The sequence below is a fragment of the Eschrichtius robustus genome, chromosome 8 (genome assembly GCF_028021215.1).
Source record: "Eschrichtius robustus isolate mEscRob2 chromosome 8, mEscRob2.pri, whole genome shotgun sequence".
Taxonomy (NCBI): domain Eukaryota; kingdom Metazoa; phylum Chordata; class Mammalia; order Artiodactyla; family Eschrichtiidae; genus Eschrichtius; species Eschrichtius robustus.
Window position 1 is genome coordinate 121,994,206 of NC_090831.1, and position 20,674 is coordinate 122,014,879.

The 20,674-nt window shown below is 37.3% G+C and overlaps 1 protein-coding gene across 1 annotated transcript in view; it reads left to right on the plus strand.

Moving 5' to 3' along the window:
• Positions 1 to 20,674, plus strand: part of CNTNAP2 (contactin associated protein 2) — a 1,784,833-nt gene that overhangs the window by 982,196 nt on the left and 781,963 nt on the right. The window contains exon 11 of the mRNA XM_068550150.1: positions 6,778 to 6,884. Within this exon, the coding sequence (XP_068406251.1) occupies positions 6,778 to 6,884 (107 nt within the window). The remainder of the gene's footprint in view (positions 1 to 6,777; positions 6,885 to 20,674) is intronic.

Sequence of the window (20,674 nt, forward strand, 5' to 3'; positions counted from 1 at the left end):
CATGTCTCTACAAATGACCCAATTTCTTTCTTTTTTGTGGCTGAGTAATATTCCTTTGTATATATGTACCACGTCTTCTTTATCCATTCGTCTGTCAATGGACATTTAGGTTGCTTCCATGACCTGGCTATTGTAAATAGTGCTGCAATGAACATTGGGGTGTATGTGTCTTTTTGCATGATGGTTTTCTCTGGGTATGTGCCCAATGGTGGGATTGCTGGGTCATATGGCAATTCTACTTTCAGTTTTTTAAGGAACGTCCAGACTGTTCTCCATAGTGGCTGTATCAATTTACATTCCCACCAATAGTGCAAGAGGGTTCCCTTTTCTCCACACCTTCTCCAACATTTGTTGTTTGTAGATTTTTCTGATTGATGCCCATTCTAGCCAGAGTGAGGTGATACCTAAACATTAGTTTTTCTGGTTATACAACTATGAAACTAACTTATGTAGTGTAGTGATGAAATTCTAAATTAGTTGCTAAATTATGATTACTTCTCTATATAATTTCAGTTTGAACAGAAGAAATATAAGGCAGTAATATATACTCCGTGGAGAGTATGCCTTCAAATGAAATCTAATTAGGGTGAGAATAAAAGTACTAAAATATTGTTGAGATTGATGTTGAAGGCAATGCAGAAGAAAACTCTGCCTTGATAGTGGAAATAGCTCTGAGAGCCAGGAGTATGAAAAATAGCATTTAAGAAACCAAACTTTCTAATTGAATTTCTTGTCTTGATAAGCAAAAATAAAATTGGGAGCCGAGATGAAGGGGAAAAATCATAAATTCAGGAGCTCGTTTATGCTGAGATGGTAATTTATAAATTCCAATCGTTCACAAAGTATCCTACAAAGTAACCTGCAGTTTTCCTTTCTAAAGTTTAGAACAAGGCGAATGTAATGTCTAGGTATAAAATTTGTACTAATTTAAAAGCAAATTAAGTATCCTAGTATTGGCCTCTGTATAAGAACTAAGAAGGTGGGAAACCTCAGCTGACTCAGATTGAGAACAGGGAGCTTCATTTTAAGGTGAAATGAAACTGCCTTTATAGTCAGTGATCACTTTCTATGAATTACATGAGGTCTACAGTCAGATTCTGAAATGAGTAAACCTACTAAATGAGATTAGTAGATTATTATGTTGTCACTCTGAATCCATCATATTAAAAATTGGTAGGAGAGCCTATGAAAAAAGTACAGTCTCAGGAGAAGTGGCAGCATAGATCACATTTTCCCTTTCCACGTGCTGTCTCCCCTCTGTGCCCTCCCTTCTTGGGCTGTTTCTTCTCTTGGTGTGCTCATTTTTTGAGATCCTACTGCAGTGAACTGGAAATCCCTAGAGACTTGTAATTAAAACCACGGTTCTCTGACCAGCTGCATGAGTATCACCAAGGAGCATCGCAGACTCCACCCCAGACCTAAGGAATCGGAATCTTCGTTTTAACAAGATTTTCAAGTGATTCCTCTGCACAGAAAATTTTGAGAAACACTGCTTTTGCATACCAGTATCTTGGGATCTTAGTAACAGCTAGCTTTTCTGATAAACACTCCACTGTTAATTGTGAATTGGTTTTGTGGGAGCCTATTTCTGAAGCCATGGTGCTGGCACTGTGGATTTTACATTGGGTTCTCCAGAACCAAATGTAGTTGTAGGGGTAACACAAAGATTTGATCTGAATTTTATTTAAAACTATCTATTTTATGGGCCTAAATAGAAGACCTACGAGACATTTCTCCAAAGAATACATACAGATGGCCAACAGGCACATGAAAAGATGCTTGATATCACTAATTATTATAGAAATGCAAATCAAAACTACAATGAGGTACTACCTCACATCGGTCAGAATGGCCATCATTAAAAAGTCTACAAGTAACAAATGCTGGAGAGGGTGTGGAGAAAAGGGAACCCTCCTACACTGTTGGTTGGAATGTAAATTGGTGCAGCTACTATGGAGAACAGTATGGAGGTTTCTCAGAAAACTAAAAATAGAGTTACCATATGATCCTGCAATCTCACTTCTGGGTATATATCTGGACAAAACTATAATTCAAAAAGATTCATGCACCCCTATGCTCATAGCAGCACTATTTACAATAGCCAAGACATGGAAGTAACCTACGTGTCCACTGACAGATGACTGGATAAGAAAACATGGTATATATATGTGTGCGTGTGTGTATGTGTGTGTATGTGTGTGTATGTGTGTATATATATATATATATATATATATACACACACACACATACACACACGCACACATATACATGCATATATACATACACAATGGAATACTACCAGTCATAAAAAAGAATGAAATAATGCCATTTGCAGCAACATGGATGGATCTAGAGATTATCATACTAAGAGAAAGACAAATACCATATGATATCACTTACATGTGGAATCTAAAATATGACACAAATCAACATGTCTAAGAAACAAAAACAGACTCACAGACATAGAGAACAGACTTGTGGTTGCCAAGGGGGATGCGAGGTGGGGGAGGGATGGATTGGGAGTTTGGGGTTAGCAGATGCAAACTATTATATGTAGAATGGATAAACAACAAGGTCCTACTGTATAGCACAGGGAACTATATTCAATATCCTGTGATAAACCATAAAGAAAAAGAATGTAAAAAAGAATGTATATACAGTATATGTATAACTGAATCACTTTGCTGTACAGCAGAAATTAACACAACCTTGTAAATCAACTATACTTCAATAAAATAAATTTTAAAAAATAAAACTATTTTAATTTTTAAATACTGTAGAGAAAAAGAAATACAGCACCGGGACTTCCCTGGTGGCGCAGTGGTTGAGAATCTGCCTGCCAATGCAGGGGACACGGGTTCGAGCCCTGGTCTGGGAAGATCCCACATGCCACGGAGCAACTGGGCCCGTGAGCCACAATTGCTGAGCCTGCGCGTCTGGAGCCTGTGCTCCGCAACAAGAGAGGCCGCGATGGTGAGAGGCCCGCGCACCGAGATGAGGAGTGGTCCCCACTTGCCGCAACTGGAGAAAGCCCTCGCACAGAAACGAAGACTCAACACAGTCATAAATAAATAAATAAATAAATAAATAAATAAATAAAAGAACGTGAATTTCTTTAAAAAAAAAAAGAAATAACAGCACCTTCAAAGTGCTTTGAAGACTGCCAGTGCATTCAGTTATGCTATCAGATTAACATTTTTTAGATTTGAAATAAAATTTCTTCCACCATCCCCGTTTAAGTAATTAGTATCCATAGACTAAAAAGTGAGCTGCTACAAACAAATGTGGTACAATTTTCAGTTTCTTATAGTTGTGAATACCAATTTTCTCAATGCTTTGCAATTAAAATCAAGTATAGAAATAAAAGAGATACTCTGGGTAAAATAAAACTGCACCTGTCATCCATAACCCTGGATAGAGTTGTTGCATCCATCCAAACAGCCACTCTGTTCATACTGATTTTATATTAAGTAATTGTTATGTATTTGAATTTCCAAAATATAGCTTTTCAGTTCTAAAGCATTTTGAAAAGCATTGCCACACGGAAAGGATGATTCCAGCTGAAAGAGTCTCTAATGCCAGGGCTACCTCAGAGCAGAGTAAATTGAATGCATCACTTCTTCCGGAGCCCTTTGATCACAACAAATTGACACCTGCCAACTTCTCCCCTGTATGTTCCTGATTCTGGTCAAGTAGTTCTCAAGTCGTGGCAGCAAAGTCATTTTGATTACTTTTTGGTGTGAATCAAACTTTCAAGCTAGCACATGCTATGAAACAAATTATACATTTCCTGTGACCTACTAAAATAATTAGTTCACTAGAGCAAGAGTCTGGATTTAAGACTAAAATCGTACATAGGAATAATCTATATTTCTCACAGGAAAAGATATTTTCTCTGAAATTACTTCAGTTCCTTGGTGTAACTTTCTAACGTTGTGTTCATCCATTCCTTCAGTCTGTCAATAGGCATTTACTGAGTGGGCTATATACCTTGTCATGCTAAGAATCAGAGGATCAAAATCCCTCACTGCAGAGTCTCAGTTTAGAAGAGACAGATGCTCAAACAAATAATTACTAAACAATGTGATGATGGTATATTGGACATATACAAATGGTTCCATAGGAGTACAAGAGAAGAAATAAATAATTAGGAAGGGGGAAGCTAGGTTAATTCAGATTTTGTTTTGCTTGGTAACTGGTTCTAACATTTTTTTTTAATATAGTGATAAAATATTATGGTTTGAAATTACATTTGAATCAACTTGATTTAGAAATAAAACATTTCTCACCATTAGGAATTAAAATGCCAGTAATCAACATAGGGATAATGTCAATTTAAAAAGATAAATGTTAAGAAACAAACATTTAAAATAAAATAACATTTTATTTAAATGAAAGATCACTTTTAAAGAAATGCTTATTAATACTGAATTTTATAAATATTCAATTAACCTCACTTGACTGTTATACGCTTATGTGTGTGTTAAGTGCACACCAATATTTTTTATCATTTTGATGTGGATTTTCTCATTTGTGCGTTATTTAGAGCACATTTAGATGCCAACCTGGTTTTCCCTAGAGACTCAGTACACTCTGTACTACTTCCCCTGAATTAATTGATATAATGAGCTGATGTAAATTACTTTCACTATTAGGCTGAGTTACTGTTAACCAACAACAATTTAGAAGGTAAATATACCACCCAAAGACATGTGAGTACTGAAATCCCAAATTAAGTATCAAAGATGTTTTTTAGCTTTATGTAATTTTGGAGTGTCTGTATCATTGCTTCCTCGCATGGTCTGGAGAATCAGGACTCTTGGATATAAATGCCTTCTGCTAAGGCCTATGCCTGGGCACCTGTAGAGGCAATAGACCCGAACAACCCTGGGCCACCCACCCTCTGATCATGGTTCTAACTCTTCCTTCTTGCTTTCTTGCTTGTTCTGCTGGGAACAGTTTTCAATATTTTAATTATAAAAATGCACCTTCTCTTTTTAAGGCCCAAGAGAAATGCTCTAAGCTTGGTTAAGCGCTTTGTTTATAGTCTACCCATAACTACTCTGGTCTCCGCATTTCTGTACGTTTCATATCACTCTGATGACGGATCAGATTCTGCCTGGTATTGTATCTCGCATGAATCTTATCCCCCACCGCCCCTCCACATAGGTTATAGAGTCTTTGGAGAAGAAACATCTTTGTAGCCTTGATAACACCAAGTCCAAATTCATATGGAATAGAACTCCCTATTAATGTAGAGTGAATTTTCCATCCCACCTCCTGAAAATCCAACATTATGCTCTCTTATGTTGTATTGTCCCCCCTTATAATGTTCTTCCTCTCGTTTTCTTCTCTTACGATCCTGTTCTCCTAGGCTTAAGCTCTTGAAAGGAAGTGAATAGAGACTCTTATTCATCTTCTATTTCCCACAGTGCTCAATAATTGTTTGTTGCATGACTAAAGGTTTGCAAAGAGTTGTAGAGGAACAGCATTCCTATATAAGAAACAGAGTTCCATGCCAAACTGGGCTATGCCCTGCTATGGTAGTTTTAGGCATGGCTGATGGTAAGTCAAGAACAGGGGATGGAGAATATTATCTCTGAGTCCAGTCCTATTCTATTTTGCAAGACGCTACCAGGGCTTTATGATTATTGGTGGTCAAAGTGTGGCTCTCCATCAAGCAACCTGTGACCCACTATTATGGGTTCTGCCTTTTTAGTCTGGGTGGACTTTTCTACTTTAGAGAGTTTCCTATTCAAAGCTAGAAATCTTTTGTGAATGCTAATACGTAAGAAGAAAATAATTTGTGCCGTTGAAACAGGAGTTTTCCAGAACAAATTCCAACTTCACTATTGCTAGGATACAGGCAAACTGTAAAACAGTGCCCTGCAAGCAATGGTTCAGATATCCATAGCTCCTGTTTATTGGCCCTCTATTTCTTGCCTATTAATTATCTACTTTATGAACATTACCTCCTAATCTCAAAACTATTGGGTTGTCCAGAAAGTTCATTTCCATAAGATGTTAAGGAAAAACCAAATGAACTTTTTGGCCAACCCAATACTTATCAGATAGGTATGTATAATTACTCCGTTTTTCAAATGAGAAAATTGAGGATCAGAAAGGTTAAATTACATCATCATAACTGGCTATTAAGTAAATAAAAAGACAAAGATTTTAACACAAAACCTGCATTTTTCCCCCATACTATACTTGCTGCCTCCTTATAAAGGTGGGTTTCATTAGCCAGTGGGGCATGGGAGGAGAGGTAAGGAAGACTTAGAAATCTTTTCTTATGAGGCTAGTATATTCTCATTGCTGTGGCATTATTTTAGAAGCTCATATTGCTATTAAAAAAAAAACCTCGGCATTACCCCTTTCTGTATTGGTACTATTGGCCTTGATAAAGGATAGTACAGGAAACAAGATGGCTAATATTTTGTCTCTCACCAGGAGGAAATTTAGCTAGTGTCTTTGTTTTTTTTGCAAAAGGAAAATAAAATGAATCTGTGATGTGCAAATGAACCTCTCAACTGTTTGTTAATTTCTACTGTTTACTCAAAAATGGGAAACACCAAGCCTGTGATGCATCGTCTTTTATGCGCTTGGCACCTTCCATCATGAATCATATTAATCTGCTTAAACTAACAAGGATTAATTGCCTTGGTAAGGCAACCTGGCATTGAAATGATGTATTGCCCAGACAGCTTGGAATTTAGCCACTCATAAATCTCATTTGTTTGTTGGTTTATTTCTGTTTGTCTCTTTCTCTGACAGATGTGTGCCCAATCACTGTGAGCATGGTGGGAAGTGCTCGCAAACGTGGGACAGCTTCATATGCACTTGTGATGAGACGGGATACAGTGGGGCCACCTGCCACAACTGTGAGTGCCAATTTATCTCACTTTAAACTTATAATTGCATGAGAATCCCAGGTCTTCAGCTATGCTTTAAAGCTCAGCAACCTGAATAATCCACATAGTAAATCACTTGATTCTGAAGAACCCAGATTTCACTGTTGCTTTTCTAGAGTAGTAGTCTAGTTGTCAAAATATATTCTCTCAAGCCCAATGACTCAAAAAGAAGGACCAACGTTTCCGAAGCTCCATAAACATGTAGTTGAGATTGGAATGCTGCTCTTGGATGTGCCTTTACATGTCTAAGCCACATCTGTCTGGATAGATTGTTTGGAAAATTGTGTTAGTGTGATGTCTCTGACTGGATACTCATTTATCAATTCATCAGAGAGGCAGACAGAGTGTAATCTGAACATTTAGTTTCTGGATGATAGTTGTCTCAACGCGCTTTTAGAACTATTTGGCCACATATTTTAGATCAGAAAAATGAGCTGGAAAGTGGAAGAAAGTCCATTGAAGTTGTATATGTAAAATAAAAATGCAAGAAGTCAAATTTTTTTAAATATTAAAAAATAACAAGTAGCATGCAAAAGTGTCTTTTAGAACACAGATGTGCCTTGTTTTACATAATAGCTTTTCCCCTGAAAAGTTAAATAAAAATTATATTTTGATAATTCAAAGATTATTAAAAACTGAATATTAACTTTATAATTGTAATGTTAATTTTCCAATAATGCATAGCACTTTTGAAGACAGATTTGCCATAAAGCATATAGTTGAAAGAAGAAGGTCATCTGTTATGTAGCATGAATGTGTGTGTGTGTGTGTGTGTGTGTGTGTGTAAGAAGGAAGGAGGAAAGAGATTCAGTCTTCTTCAATCTTCTCTCTGTATGAAAATCTAATATCTAAATCCTCTAAGTATACAGAGTGCTTTCTCTTCATTTCACTTTTAGAAAATAATAACAAGCAAAATATTATTAGAGTTCTGGGGACAGTAAAAATGCAATACCGTTCTCTGAGACTTTTCATATCATTATTTGTAGTAATGTACAATAAGACATTGAGTTCAGCGTATACTGTAAGACCTCAACTAAGAAAAAAAAATTTTAATTTATTTTATTGCACTTATTAATTTGTTTAGGAGGATATTTTAAAAAAACCAAGAGACAAAAAGAACTAGAAGAATTAACATTAATAGGGTGATATAAAAGAGTTAAAACAGCCACTTAGTAGATTCTTCATCTCTACAGTATTTATATATAGATATATAAAAAAGTATTTTAATGACTAAAGAACAAAAGAGAGTTAAAACAGACACTTAGTAGATTCATCATCTCTACAGTATTTATATATAGATATGTAAAAAATATTTTAATGAATAAAGAACCAAAGTGATTGATATTGAAATAAATTAGAATTAAGGAGTTATGACTAAAATTGTACCCTTCCAATCACATCAAAATATTAACTTTCATCATATGACATTCATTGTATGATACATAATGCTTGAACTAAGTAACTTAGATGAAACAAAGTACCTTCACTCCACCAGTAGAATTTATATAATATGTTATAAATACCACCTTTAACTATCACAATCTTGTTTCTGAGAATGGAAATTCTAACTAAAGGAAAGAACAAGAAATTGGTGGTGGTTACAAGTGTTTCCTATCTCAGCGACCACTTTTATATTTAATGTAAAAGCAAATAATTTTTTTTATAATTGCTTCTTTCATTGAATACACAGCAAAGAAAAAGACATTTAAACATATTAAATTAAAAACAATTTAAAATATATGCCTGTAGTTGAATAGTTGAGTGTTTTGTTTTTTTTTTTAAAGAGTTAACAACTCCGAGTATTAGAAATGTCCTAAGTGTGGTTAGATTTGGCTCTTGTGGGAAGTTATAAATGTAAAAGAGGGAAATTATCTCTTCCCTGCTGCTTATTCTACTCTTCCTTTATTTAATTTTTGTGTGTATGAATATAGAATCATTCATTTTAACAATGAAAGCCTGATCGCTCGTTGTCTTCCCCAAATAAGGCCAAAATGTTGAAAATCATGTGTGTGCATAAATAGAGGTTAGAAGACCATAGTGCCGAATTCAAGAAAGGATTGATTGGACACAATTTTGTTGTGAAAAATATATCTTGTGGGTTGTAGAAGGCACATGCTTCCAAATAAGATAAAAGACTTGATATATCTCTTAGTTACTCCCATGAATTAGTTAAAAATTGGGAGGGTCTGGCCCAGCACAAAATACTGTGAAAATTATATAACATACGCTATTCAGTTTGATACAGAAGGAACAATTTGGCATTTTTACATAGTCAGTGACTGCATGGGCTTCTGATGCTGCCTGTGAGGTCACCATGCTGGGTGCCTTTGCAGGAAGTCATTCTCTTCTCTTGGACTTCCTTAATTCCTCTTTCGACTACATGCCTCCTGAGGTCTCTTAACAGTTCTGAAATCCAAGGAGCTGAGACTTCCAGTTACTTATTCTGTGTTCTGTGGTTTTGACCTTTGTTAGCATTATTAAATTTTTACCTCATTATTTTCAGTGAAAGACCAAGTGTCCCTTTTGTAAAGGAACTATGGTAATTTTAAAATAGTACTAGTTTAAAAAGGTAAAGAACAGCTAAAGTCTGAAGTTTAGTAAAACTAAATATTTAGGAGCGCTTCAAACATTACAGTTAGGCTGCTCACTGCTTAACGCGTTGTCTTCCCTGGTCCAGGCTTGGCCGGGATGAGAAGGCTGCTCCGTGCGTGATTGTCGGGCTGGGTTGTGGTCCAAGATGGAGGCTCGAAGCCCTTCTTTGACAGGTCACGCTGCCTGAGTCTGAACTTGGATCGACTTCCTTGTAATTGTGGGCACTAAAACCGTTTGAGCTTCATTGTTCTCCTTTGTGAAATGAGATTAATAACAGCACCACCTCATAAAGCCATTGTGAGATTAAATGAGATGATTTGTGGAGAACACTGAGAAGGGCTTTAGCATATGTTAGTACTCAGTAAATTATTGCCACTTCATCCCATTCAGAACAATCATCCCTTTGCTCTGAATTTCTATACAAATAGTTGTCCATATCACACAATTTGTCACTTAATTTCATGCTGCCATTCATTGTTTGCTGTCGTTTCCATGGCAGATTTGAGCTTGACGTGAATCATTGGTTTCCATAGGGTTTTGTTTTTCCAGAAGAATTGAAGAACATTAAAAGTGATCTGGGTATGTCCTAGACCTATCTGTTTGTTTATTTGTTGCTTATACATGGAGGAATTAATTTTCAAGTGAATTCTATACAGGGCTCAGAGGATTGTCATTTACAAACCACTCCCATGAGGAGACAGGATGTCATCCTTTGGGTGAGGAAATCCTACAAGAAAAGCCACAGATTGCAGGAAAGGGAGAGACAGTTTTTCGTGTTCAAAAACTAAAGAGGCTAGTTTGTGAAAAAATACAAATACATTACATTCTTGCAGTTGCATACCTTCAAAATTTCCTTATGCAGGTATTCCATTCTCAATCAATTTCTAAGAACTGACTAGTAGCATGTCAAAACATAAAATCATGACACAGAGACACAGAGGGTAGAACGATCATGTTAAATAGTTTATTTGCTTTGTTACATTGACTTATCCCTACTTCATTCTCCCAAAAGTGTAAGAATTTGTCTTTATTTTGAGCAAAACTTCATGTTTATAGCTACAGTATTTTTCTCTTAGTGGTGACAGATAGACCCTTTTCAGTAGATCTCCAAGTTCACATTCCAATACCTCAAATGCTTTTTAGGATCTAATTATCATCTCATTTTTTTCACGTGTGTTCTTTACACTTCATAATTATGCCTCTGGTTTACATGAATTAATTCAAAAACCTATCCCTTATCCCAGGGCTTAGCAGATATTTTTTCTCATGCTGCTGGGGTCTTATCTTTGACCTCAGTCATCCTTACATATACTATTAGTCCCCTATATGGAACTGCCCTAAAAATCCCCAGGGTATCCTCAATAATATGAAACCTTTTCTCTATTTTCACAAGTGCAAGAGGATATTTGACAAATATAAGCAGTGTTTTGGGGTGGAACTCTATAAGAATTACTAGATGCCAGACCTTCATTCTGAGAGAAAATATTTTTCCAGGTATCTTTTTATTAAAGGAGGGACTTTCACCTTGCCCAGATATACAGCCATGACTGTTTCCAGAGGAGGTAAGTTAGATGACCTATGAAGATCTCTTCCAATTTTAAAATTATGTGATTTCTGAATTCTGAAATACTAAGAAAAAACAGGGATTGATGTTGCCACAGAAATGCAAAAGTAAATTTTTCACCAGCCAGTTTTAGAAGAAAACTTGAAATTTAAAAGGAAACTATTCTACATTCTGTAGTCTGGAGCTATGACTCTGGGTCTATAAATTTGTAAACCATAAATTATACTGCACCTTATTACTGCACACATGAAAAGTGAAGTGGATTTCAATAGCTCACACCACGTTATTTACAATCCATTATACCCATAAGTAACTTAATTCAAAGCATAATTTTTTAAAAAGAAATTACTCCTACCTGCTGAAAGTCACACTAACCTAGGGCATAAAAACATAGATTTACTGGCACAGGAAATATGGTCCCCCCCATCCATTTGGAACTACCACAAACTTAGACACCAATGAAGACAACTTGGAATTTGACCATTGCTACCAAAAAAACAAAAACATAAAGGGCAGTCATTGGGTGGAATCATGGCCTTATGGAATTGGAATCCATCCTTCAGCTGTAAGTTCAATTGGCTTACAAGGTCCTACTTGGTATGGCTGTGTCTTTAACCTGGTTTTCGGCCATACTCTTCATCCCTGACTCCCCTCTCGTCCCACTGGCCTCCTTTCAGTTTTCCATACTTGCATGGTACCCTCGAACTGTTCCCTCTCCCCTCCCACTGCCACGACCACAGGACTTTTGCACATCCTCCCTCTCTGCTTTGCTTGGTATGTTCCTAGTCATCCTTCAGATCTCAGCTCAGTAGTTACCTCCTTAGGGAAGCTTTCCATGAACCTGTAATTAGGTCAAATCCTCTTATTTCAAGACATATATCTTCCTCTTAGCCTTGGTGATGGCTGTGATTTTGCATTTATCATTTGTGATTCTTTAATAATATCTGTCTTTTCCACTGGACTATAATATCTGAGAGGAGATAGTGCCAGGTTCTGTCCACCATTTTATCCCCAGAGCCCACCCAGCACATAATATGTGCTCAGTGAATATGCACTGAATCAAAGAGTGAATAAATGACAGACAACCTAAGAAGCATCAAGAGCTTTTTAAAAATCAATGTCCTTTATCCAAATTTATGAAGGTTGTAAAGCTAAGAAGAGAGAGTAAAGCCAAAGGGAAAAAAAGAAAACAGAAAAAGGAGGGTAGAGAATAAAAGATGCGTTAATTCAAAGCAGAGGGCGCCGTGATAGACATGACAGCACAAACAATCACAAGAGGTGTAGAGTTTTAAGAAATTATATGGACAGATTGAATATATGGGCACACAAACCCACACGTTTCAAATAATCTTTGAGGAAAATATTGCCATGTTAGGACACCATTCGTTAAAGTAACTTGCGAGACTATATAGTAATAGTGGCAAAATAAGTTGCAATGACAACAAAAGATCTTAGACAACATAGTGCAGTCAACTAACTCCTGTGCTGGCTGATTGTATGAGCTGTTCTAAAATAAATATGAGGGAGGGGATATGGGGATGTATGTATACGTACAACTGATTCACTTTGTTATACAGCAGAAACTAACACACCATTGTAAAGCAATTATACTCCAATAAAGATGTTAAAAAAAAGTCATATTAACAGGATTTGAACTTACACACACAAAAAAAATAAAAATAAAATAAAATAAATAGGGGCTTCCCTGGTGGTGCAGTGGTTGAGAATCTGCCTGCCAATGCAGGGGACATGGGTTCGAGCCCTGGTCTGGGAAGATCCCACATGCCGTGGAGCGACTAGGCCCGTGAGCCACAATTGCTGAGCCTGCGCGTCTGGAGCCTGTGCTCCGCAACAAGAGAGGCTGCGATAGTGAGAGGCCCGCGCACCGCGATGAAGAGTGGCCCCCACTTGCCGCAACTAGAGAAGGTCCTCGCACAGAAACGAAGACCCAACACAGCCACAAATAAATAAATAAATAAATAAATAAATAAACAGTGATGAAATTTTAAAAAAATAAAATAAAAAAATAAAAATAAAATAAAATAAAGTAAATATAGATGTGTTTAACTATTGACCATCTAGTGAATGATAAACTGTTTAAACTTGGTATGAAATTTGAATAAGATGAGCATAATCCTTTGATTTATCATGTAATATCATGTGTGTGTTCTTACTACAGTAGAACTGTGGAAAGGGAGAAGAACTCAGGGTTTGAAATCAGATGATCTACTGTGAAACCCTCAGGCTATCTGGCCAGCCTTCTTCCTTCATCAGCTGAGCGTGCCTAGTGTAGGACTGTACCCTCTCCCATTCCTCCAGCGCTCTTAGCACATTTGTGTGGATTCCACCTACACCCCTGGAGGGTGAGGTCGGCTCTCCCATTACGTGTTGTTAGTTACAGGTCACTAACAGCAATTAAATGGGAAGCGCTGGGTTTAATACACTTCCTTCTTGCCTCCTTTATTTCCCCCTCTGGGCTGCCTTGGCTTTGTGCTTTGACAATCACTTAACCTCTCTGAACTTAAGTTTCCTCTGGGAGATTCAATGAAATATTGCCTCTTAAAGTGCTTTGTAAATATAGAAAGCATCCTAGATCTTGTTGTAACTTTTATTGTACTGCTAAGTCTTAAAAAACAGCCAGCCAAATTTTTGTCTGCTTATATGTAGCTTAAGGATACGGAGTACTGATACAGTTGATTCTCAAAGAAAAGATCAGAGAGTGTCTAAATATTTTAGCCAATACTCATTGAAAAGATAAAAGGCTGTATTAGCAAATATAATGGCTACCCAGGCTGATTTATATGAACAGGGTGAATCTGCTGCTTCTAATCTAGACATGGCATTAAGTAGCCAGACTGTGCCTCTTTGTTATCAAGTGAACAATTGCCAAATTCTTCCAATTTTACCTCCCTCTCATCCCCCCGTTCCATTCCTACACCATGAACTACTTCATATGCTCGATGTGTCCTTGTCATTAAAGAGTGACTATGGGGTACAACTGTAGAGCCGTGGGACACCAAGGTTCTGATTCCTACCATCATTTATTCATTCCTCAGTATGTTGAGAGCTGACCCTGTCCTGCATCTAGGACAGGTGTGGAGTGTGGAGACGAGAATGGAACAAGGCAGGGATACTAGAGTAGAGGGTTGGACAGCCTCCTCCAAAGAAGTGCGTAGTTTCACTAAAAATAAAAGTCCTTATAATCTTAATTCATTTTCATATCCCTGGTTCATTGGGATCGTGAGCTGAGGGTAGATTGTACCATGTGCTTACCTTTTACAGTCTAGCTTGGTAATTTTCATGTTTACAAAATATTTATAAATGTAATTAAATGCGAAATTATTTAATGTTATATCACAAATTCTTTATGGTTTTAAGCAATCGTTTCATCTTTTCAGAGGTTATTATCAGATTATTCACTTGTTTATTTCTGTTTTTTGTCTTATCAGATTGGCAGGGAGAAATCAGGGTGAGGAGGCTGCAGCTTCAGCGTGGTGCTGGGTAGAGAAAGCAGTCATCAATAGAATATGTACAGTTACAATATTGGCAAGCTCATGCTTGGTTGTGTGTATTCTCTAGCTGAGAAGCTCACTTTCTTACCAGAGCTGGAGCATTTGGGGAAAGAGGAAAAATGACAAGTGCTGTCACTTCCTGAAATCACACTTATTAGGAAAAGAAACAATCATCCTAGCATCTCCTTTGCTCACATTCTCACCTGGCCTCTGTAAATAAAGTAAGGTGTAGAGAAGTGGGGAGTGTTACCTGTGTAGAAATGTTGGAAGGGGATTTAGAGGCCATTCTCTCTTTCAGTTACAACCAAATAAATTACATTGGATTAAAATAGTGCAGGTCATTTGGAGAAACACAGCCAAAGCACCTTTACATTTCTAAGGCACCCCAAATTTCAAATTAATCCCCTCTTTCATGCCTTGCTTTGGAAAGATGGCTAAGATAAAACATAGAAAGAAAGGATTTAATTTCAGTTTTACAAAGACTTGTTCAATAGTTTCAAAACTATATCTTTCTCTTTGAATAAAGAGCCTTTGCAAAAAGTTGATGGGCAAATGCATATTGAAAAGCAGACTGCTCTACCAACAGAGGAGCTGTGATCCTGTGAACTTCTCAGAGGTGATAAAATGCCAGAGCCAGTTCTTGAAGGAGTTGACATTATTCATTCACCACCCCTGTGACTATCTCATCCAAGGTTCAGAGTGAGGAGAAAAAGGGATAGAAAACACCCATCTCTGCACCTTTGCCAAGTTCCATTAGGGGGAAGAAGTCTGAGGGAGGGAGGGCTGTTTAATTGAAAGATAAGGAAGGAAACTTCTGAGATGTTTATATCCACTCAAAACACAAGAAAGGAGAATTAAAGTTAAAAGCACTATGTGCCTCTCCTTTGATCCATCTGACATCTCCCGAATCAAACTTTTTTTTTTGCTTTCATATTGACATTAGTCACTGTGTTCCTATTTCAAGTCTTCAGCTTTACAAGCTTGGTGTATAGGAGTATCTCTAACTCATAGACAGTTTCAATTCATTTAGTAATATTATGTCTATTTTGTATGCAGCACACTACGTGGATGCAGAAATACAGACAAGAGCCCGTTTCCTTATGAAGTAGATGAGGTAGTTAGAAAAGGAAGCAGCACAAGTATTCAGGAAACATTAATATATTAGTAGATGTTTATGTGCCAAACTGGTGTAAAGGCTAGTATGTATATGTAATAGGAGAGAGAGGACAGTGCAACCAAGATGGTCAGGAAGGGTTCAAGGAGGAACTGAACCCTGGCTAAATTCCTTGTTTTTTGGGGAATAAAGATTGGGACTGGCAGAGTCCAAGGCAGAGATAAGCATGGAGCGTGGAGAAGCATGCTGGTGAGGAGACCCAGCTCTGGAGTCCTCAGGCCTCAAGGGGAATACTCGCTTAGATTTGTACATGTCGTAGGATCCTGGAGAAGTTGCTAAATCTCCCAGATTAGCACCACCCTGTTTGAATGGTGTGCTGCAGCCAGGATTGTTAAGTATTCAGGAACTCTGTGAGCTGGTTGTTAAAGCTTGGTACCTTGAACCAGGTACAGTGTGAGAATTTACCCCATGGAACTTGACAAACCCTACAAATACAAACTCTTTTTTTTTTTTTTTTTTTTGTAAAACTGGTTTACCAGAATATCATTGCCCTGTTTCATTATTAATAAAATGAGAATAATAGTGTCTCCTATCAGTATTGTTGTGAAGCATACAGATAATGTGTAAAATGTCTAGTGCAGTTATAATCAACACAGGTGATTCTCCAGAGATGATAGCTACAGTTACAAAGGTAACACTTTGAAGAGACTGTTCCCAACAAAGGAACAGCAGGATGTGGAGCCAAGCAGGTGGGTTGAGGTGGCCGGAGGACAGTGGTCGTTCAGTACCTCGGTTCCAAGGTATGACTTCGGACGCGATTCTTCATCACTCACTTTTACCGTGAAACAAATTTACTTTTATTCTTTGGACGAAAAGAGTTGAGTTTCCCTCACCGAGTCAATCCATAAATGACTTTAAAGTCTGCCTAACAGACTATTGGCTTACAAAGATCTCTGAACTAAGGAGAATGTCTAAGACTACTGAACAATGTTTGGAGAACATTTATAAAGAACCATTGGATTACATGGCGTCACCTCAACGGTCAACGTTTCTTTTAGTGAAAGTGACAGAAATGTTTTTGAGTTACTAAAGTTTGCCTCAACTGTTTAGGATATAATATAATGTTAGGCAACAACTGATGAAGACAAAACTAATTTTAAGGTTACTTTGTGGTTGTTAACCTAAACCTAAAGAATGAGAAGCTTTCTTCCTTCAGGAACTGCTCCAGCTGTGACCCAGCTGTGTCAAATTTATACTCCTTAAATTTCAAGACACCTGGCTTTGTTTGCCAAGCTCTTTGTGAAAAAACTACTCAATAATGAATCTCGTGATGTTTTTATTATTAATTTTTATTGAAGTATAGTTGCTTTACAGTGTTGTGTTAGTTTCTTGCTGTCCAGCAAAGTGAATCGGTCATACATATACATACATCCACTCCTTTTTAGGTTTCCTTCTCATTTAGGTCACCACAGAGCATTGAGTAGAGTTCCCTGTGTTACACAGTAGGTTCTCATTAGTTATCTATTTTGTACATAGTAGTGTATATATATCAGTCCCAATCGTGTTTTTTTTTTTTTTAACACTCACATGATGAAAAACTGAAGAATGCATTATTGGTTCCTGTTTCTATCTTTACAAAATGGTGGTGAACAAAGAGCTCTCTCCATTTCTTTTCTTATTATTGTTGCATTCTGCTTTTCTTCCTCCTTTCTACTCCCTCCTGGCAAAAGTGTTGAGAACAGTATAGTTCAGATTGTTGGAATCTGGAATGAAAATGTCCATCCATGCAAATAATGTTCTTCTATTATATTTGTTGTAAACAGCTAATTCTGTTAAAAGCAAAAGTTTCCCATGGAAAGTGCAGCAGTTTCCAAGAAAATTTTGCTGGTTCACTTTTTGGGTGTTCTCATATCTGACTGCTTCCAAATTCTAGTAAAATGTTTTATTTGAAAATCTTTTAGTCAAGTAAAAGTGAAATATTCTAAATGTATATGGATTTGCCTTAAAAACCGTGGTCTTATTTTCAAGTATAGCAAGGAAAAGATCTAATGGCTTGTAGTTCCTTTGTTTCACCAGGTAAGTTTGTCCCAGAGCTGCCATGGTGGCTCCAGTCTGCAAAATATGCCAACACTACTCTTGAAAGACCTTTCTTGGCATCACAGATGCCAGCACTAAGTGCCAGACAATGTTGACACCTACAAAATTGCTGTCATTATTCATTAGCAGACATCAAAATGTCCTAATAATACTCTTTTCCATTATCCAAGCCTGTTGAGACATCAATTAAACACGTCTTGCTTGCCAAGTCATGTGATCAACATTCTCTCTGCTGGATAGGGGCAAGTGAAGCCATCCAATTAGACTGGATAAAGAAACACCTCTAAGGGTTTGGCTGTGGAAAGAGAAATTCCTTCCATCCATATTCCTGCAATAGAATTCAGAGATCTAGAAAACACTATGTGTGTTTTCCACCGTATGGCCATCTGTTGATGAGTCTGCCCCACTTAGAGAACATTAAAACACTCAATGAAAAGCATATTTGTACTCAGAAAATGCTAGCATATTAAGGCTCCCTTGTGGTTTCAGTGACATAGATACAGACTTCCTGAATGAATAAAACCTGAATTTTGTTGGGCCAGATTGATTCTTCTGAAAGTTCCTGCAGTACCTGGAGCAAGGTGAATGGAACAAGCTTGGTTAATTCATTGTCCAAAAGGACTATTTTTCCTTTGTATAATTCTTTAAATCAAGCTGACTTAAGCTGTGTGAGAGAGAAGAAGGTATCCTGAACTTCCACAGGAGAGAAGTAACCAGTAATGGAGACTGTCCTGCCTTCTCATGACATAGCAGTTCTGGGAGAAGTATTGGAGTTGTACTTACATTAAATGCCTTGAGGAAGGCGGGTAGGAAACTCCAGGTGGCAACACTTGCTTCCTAGTTATCAGTTAGAGCATCTACTACTCTGTGATAAGGGCACCTACTGGGAAAGCCTGAGCTGTAATAGAAAAGCTCTTCTCTTCTCAGCTGGCCGTGTAGCTGATGAGCCACAAGGCCAGTCGTCCAAAGAGTGCTGAAGTGAAACGGGGGCCGGGAGAGGAAGCAGGATCAGTGATGGGTGACAGAAGTGCAGTGACTGCAGAGCAAATCCTCCTCTTCTCATCCACGCTGAATCCACCGCTTAGGACGTGCTTTCCACCATCACCAGATAAAATGTGGTATCAATCCTGTCTTGCAACTTTTGCTTTGCCTCAGTGCCATTGCCACAGCTCCAGTGAAAGTTGTCATTTTCACCCAGCTTTATTTCAACAGCCTGAACTAGGTTTTTGGGCTAACATGTAGTTTAGAAATAAAAATAATGATACAGAATGATTCATAGGGCAGAAATAATATGGAAGACAAATTTGTTGAGGAGCATTTGAATTGCTATTAGCAATCACAGAAGAAAGTTTACTAATAGACAACATTTTCCCCTATCCCTTATTATACCTACAGATTAGATTCTGAAAGACCTTATACATAATAAAAGCATATTTCTTTAAAACCCAAGTAATTTATTTACTATATAAAAAATTCTAAGGGGCTCTGAATTAGTTCAGTTTTCATTCAAATTGGTACTTCTTTTTCCTAGTTGTCTCACCCTATGCTTCTCATGTACCACCTATCTTAAGATGAAATAAATGAATATCAGGCCCTAAATTCTACCACATGTGGTTCCTTAGCCAGGGAATGGGTTCACGTTGACACTTGACTCATCAATTTCACATGTGGTAATCAAAAAAAAAAAAAAAAAAAATTTAATCTGCACAAACCGTAATTTTCATGCTGGGATCATTTAGACTCCAGCAGTCTTTCTGTTGGTTAGTTTAAGAAAATGGTGTCTCCATTGTGCTTTTTCAGTGAGGATCCCAGTGAAGAATCATACTTGAATCTTGAGGAACTTTTTGCTTTTCAAAAGTGCAACCAACAGAACTTTGATATTTGGGAAGATGAGCTTGTTGTCCGTCGACTTAAAACATTAAGAATAAATATACAAAGTTTGAGAAGGGGTAGTTTAGTAGATACTTTGAAATATTTATCGATGTCGTAGTATATTAAGATTAGAGATTATGCCTAAAAAATAAAGTACATGTCCTGACATGCTGCCTTCTACAGTCGTCTTATCAAGAGGTGTGCAACCACCCTAATTTCCTGAATTTTGTCCCAATTCTCTTCCCCAGAATGTGGCTACCTGCTGCCTGTCAACTAAAAAAGGAAGACTTCAAGCAGGGGTGGTGGGGGAGGGAATGTGGAGGGAGGCTTGTTAGAGTGGATGGAGGGAGGAGGATGAGTGTCTCAGCCTTTGAACTGCAAGGCTGACTGCACAGAGTTTCCAGGTCCCTTGCTTTCTACACTGCGATCTGTGGTTGGAGAGGTGGCTTTGTGCATATTTCTGGTAGCCCTAGAGATCATGTAGATGCAGTTTAGAAGTAGGAATTTATTTTTAAAGTAAGTTTACTTCCTGCCTTAGGTTTAAGTATATACTTAGGGCCAAAAAGCATTTTTAAAGTGAAGTCAAGAGAATAGTATTTTTTCTCAACAAAACCAGAACAAGATTTAAAAGCAAAAACAAAGCCAAAATTTTTTTTAAAACGGCAGTAAGCAGGAATGACTGGCGTAATTCCTCTTTTGGAATAGTTTATGGATAAAGATGGGGCGTGAATTATAGGCTCTACAATCTGTCACAGCATTTACTCTTTTCTCTTTGATGAAGAAGGACATTCTATTCATAAGAAATAATGAGAAGTTTACAAATCAGGTATTAAAACTTATCAAAGACAAAGGCACAGACATTCTTACATTAAAACTATTAATGGAAAAACAGGCCAGTCAGGTTTCTTACAAATCACCTACAATACAAGAGATAAACACATTGACAGCTCTTATACTAGATAGATCTCAAGTAGAAATCAAATCAAATACCACACACTTATTGAGGCAT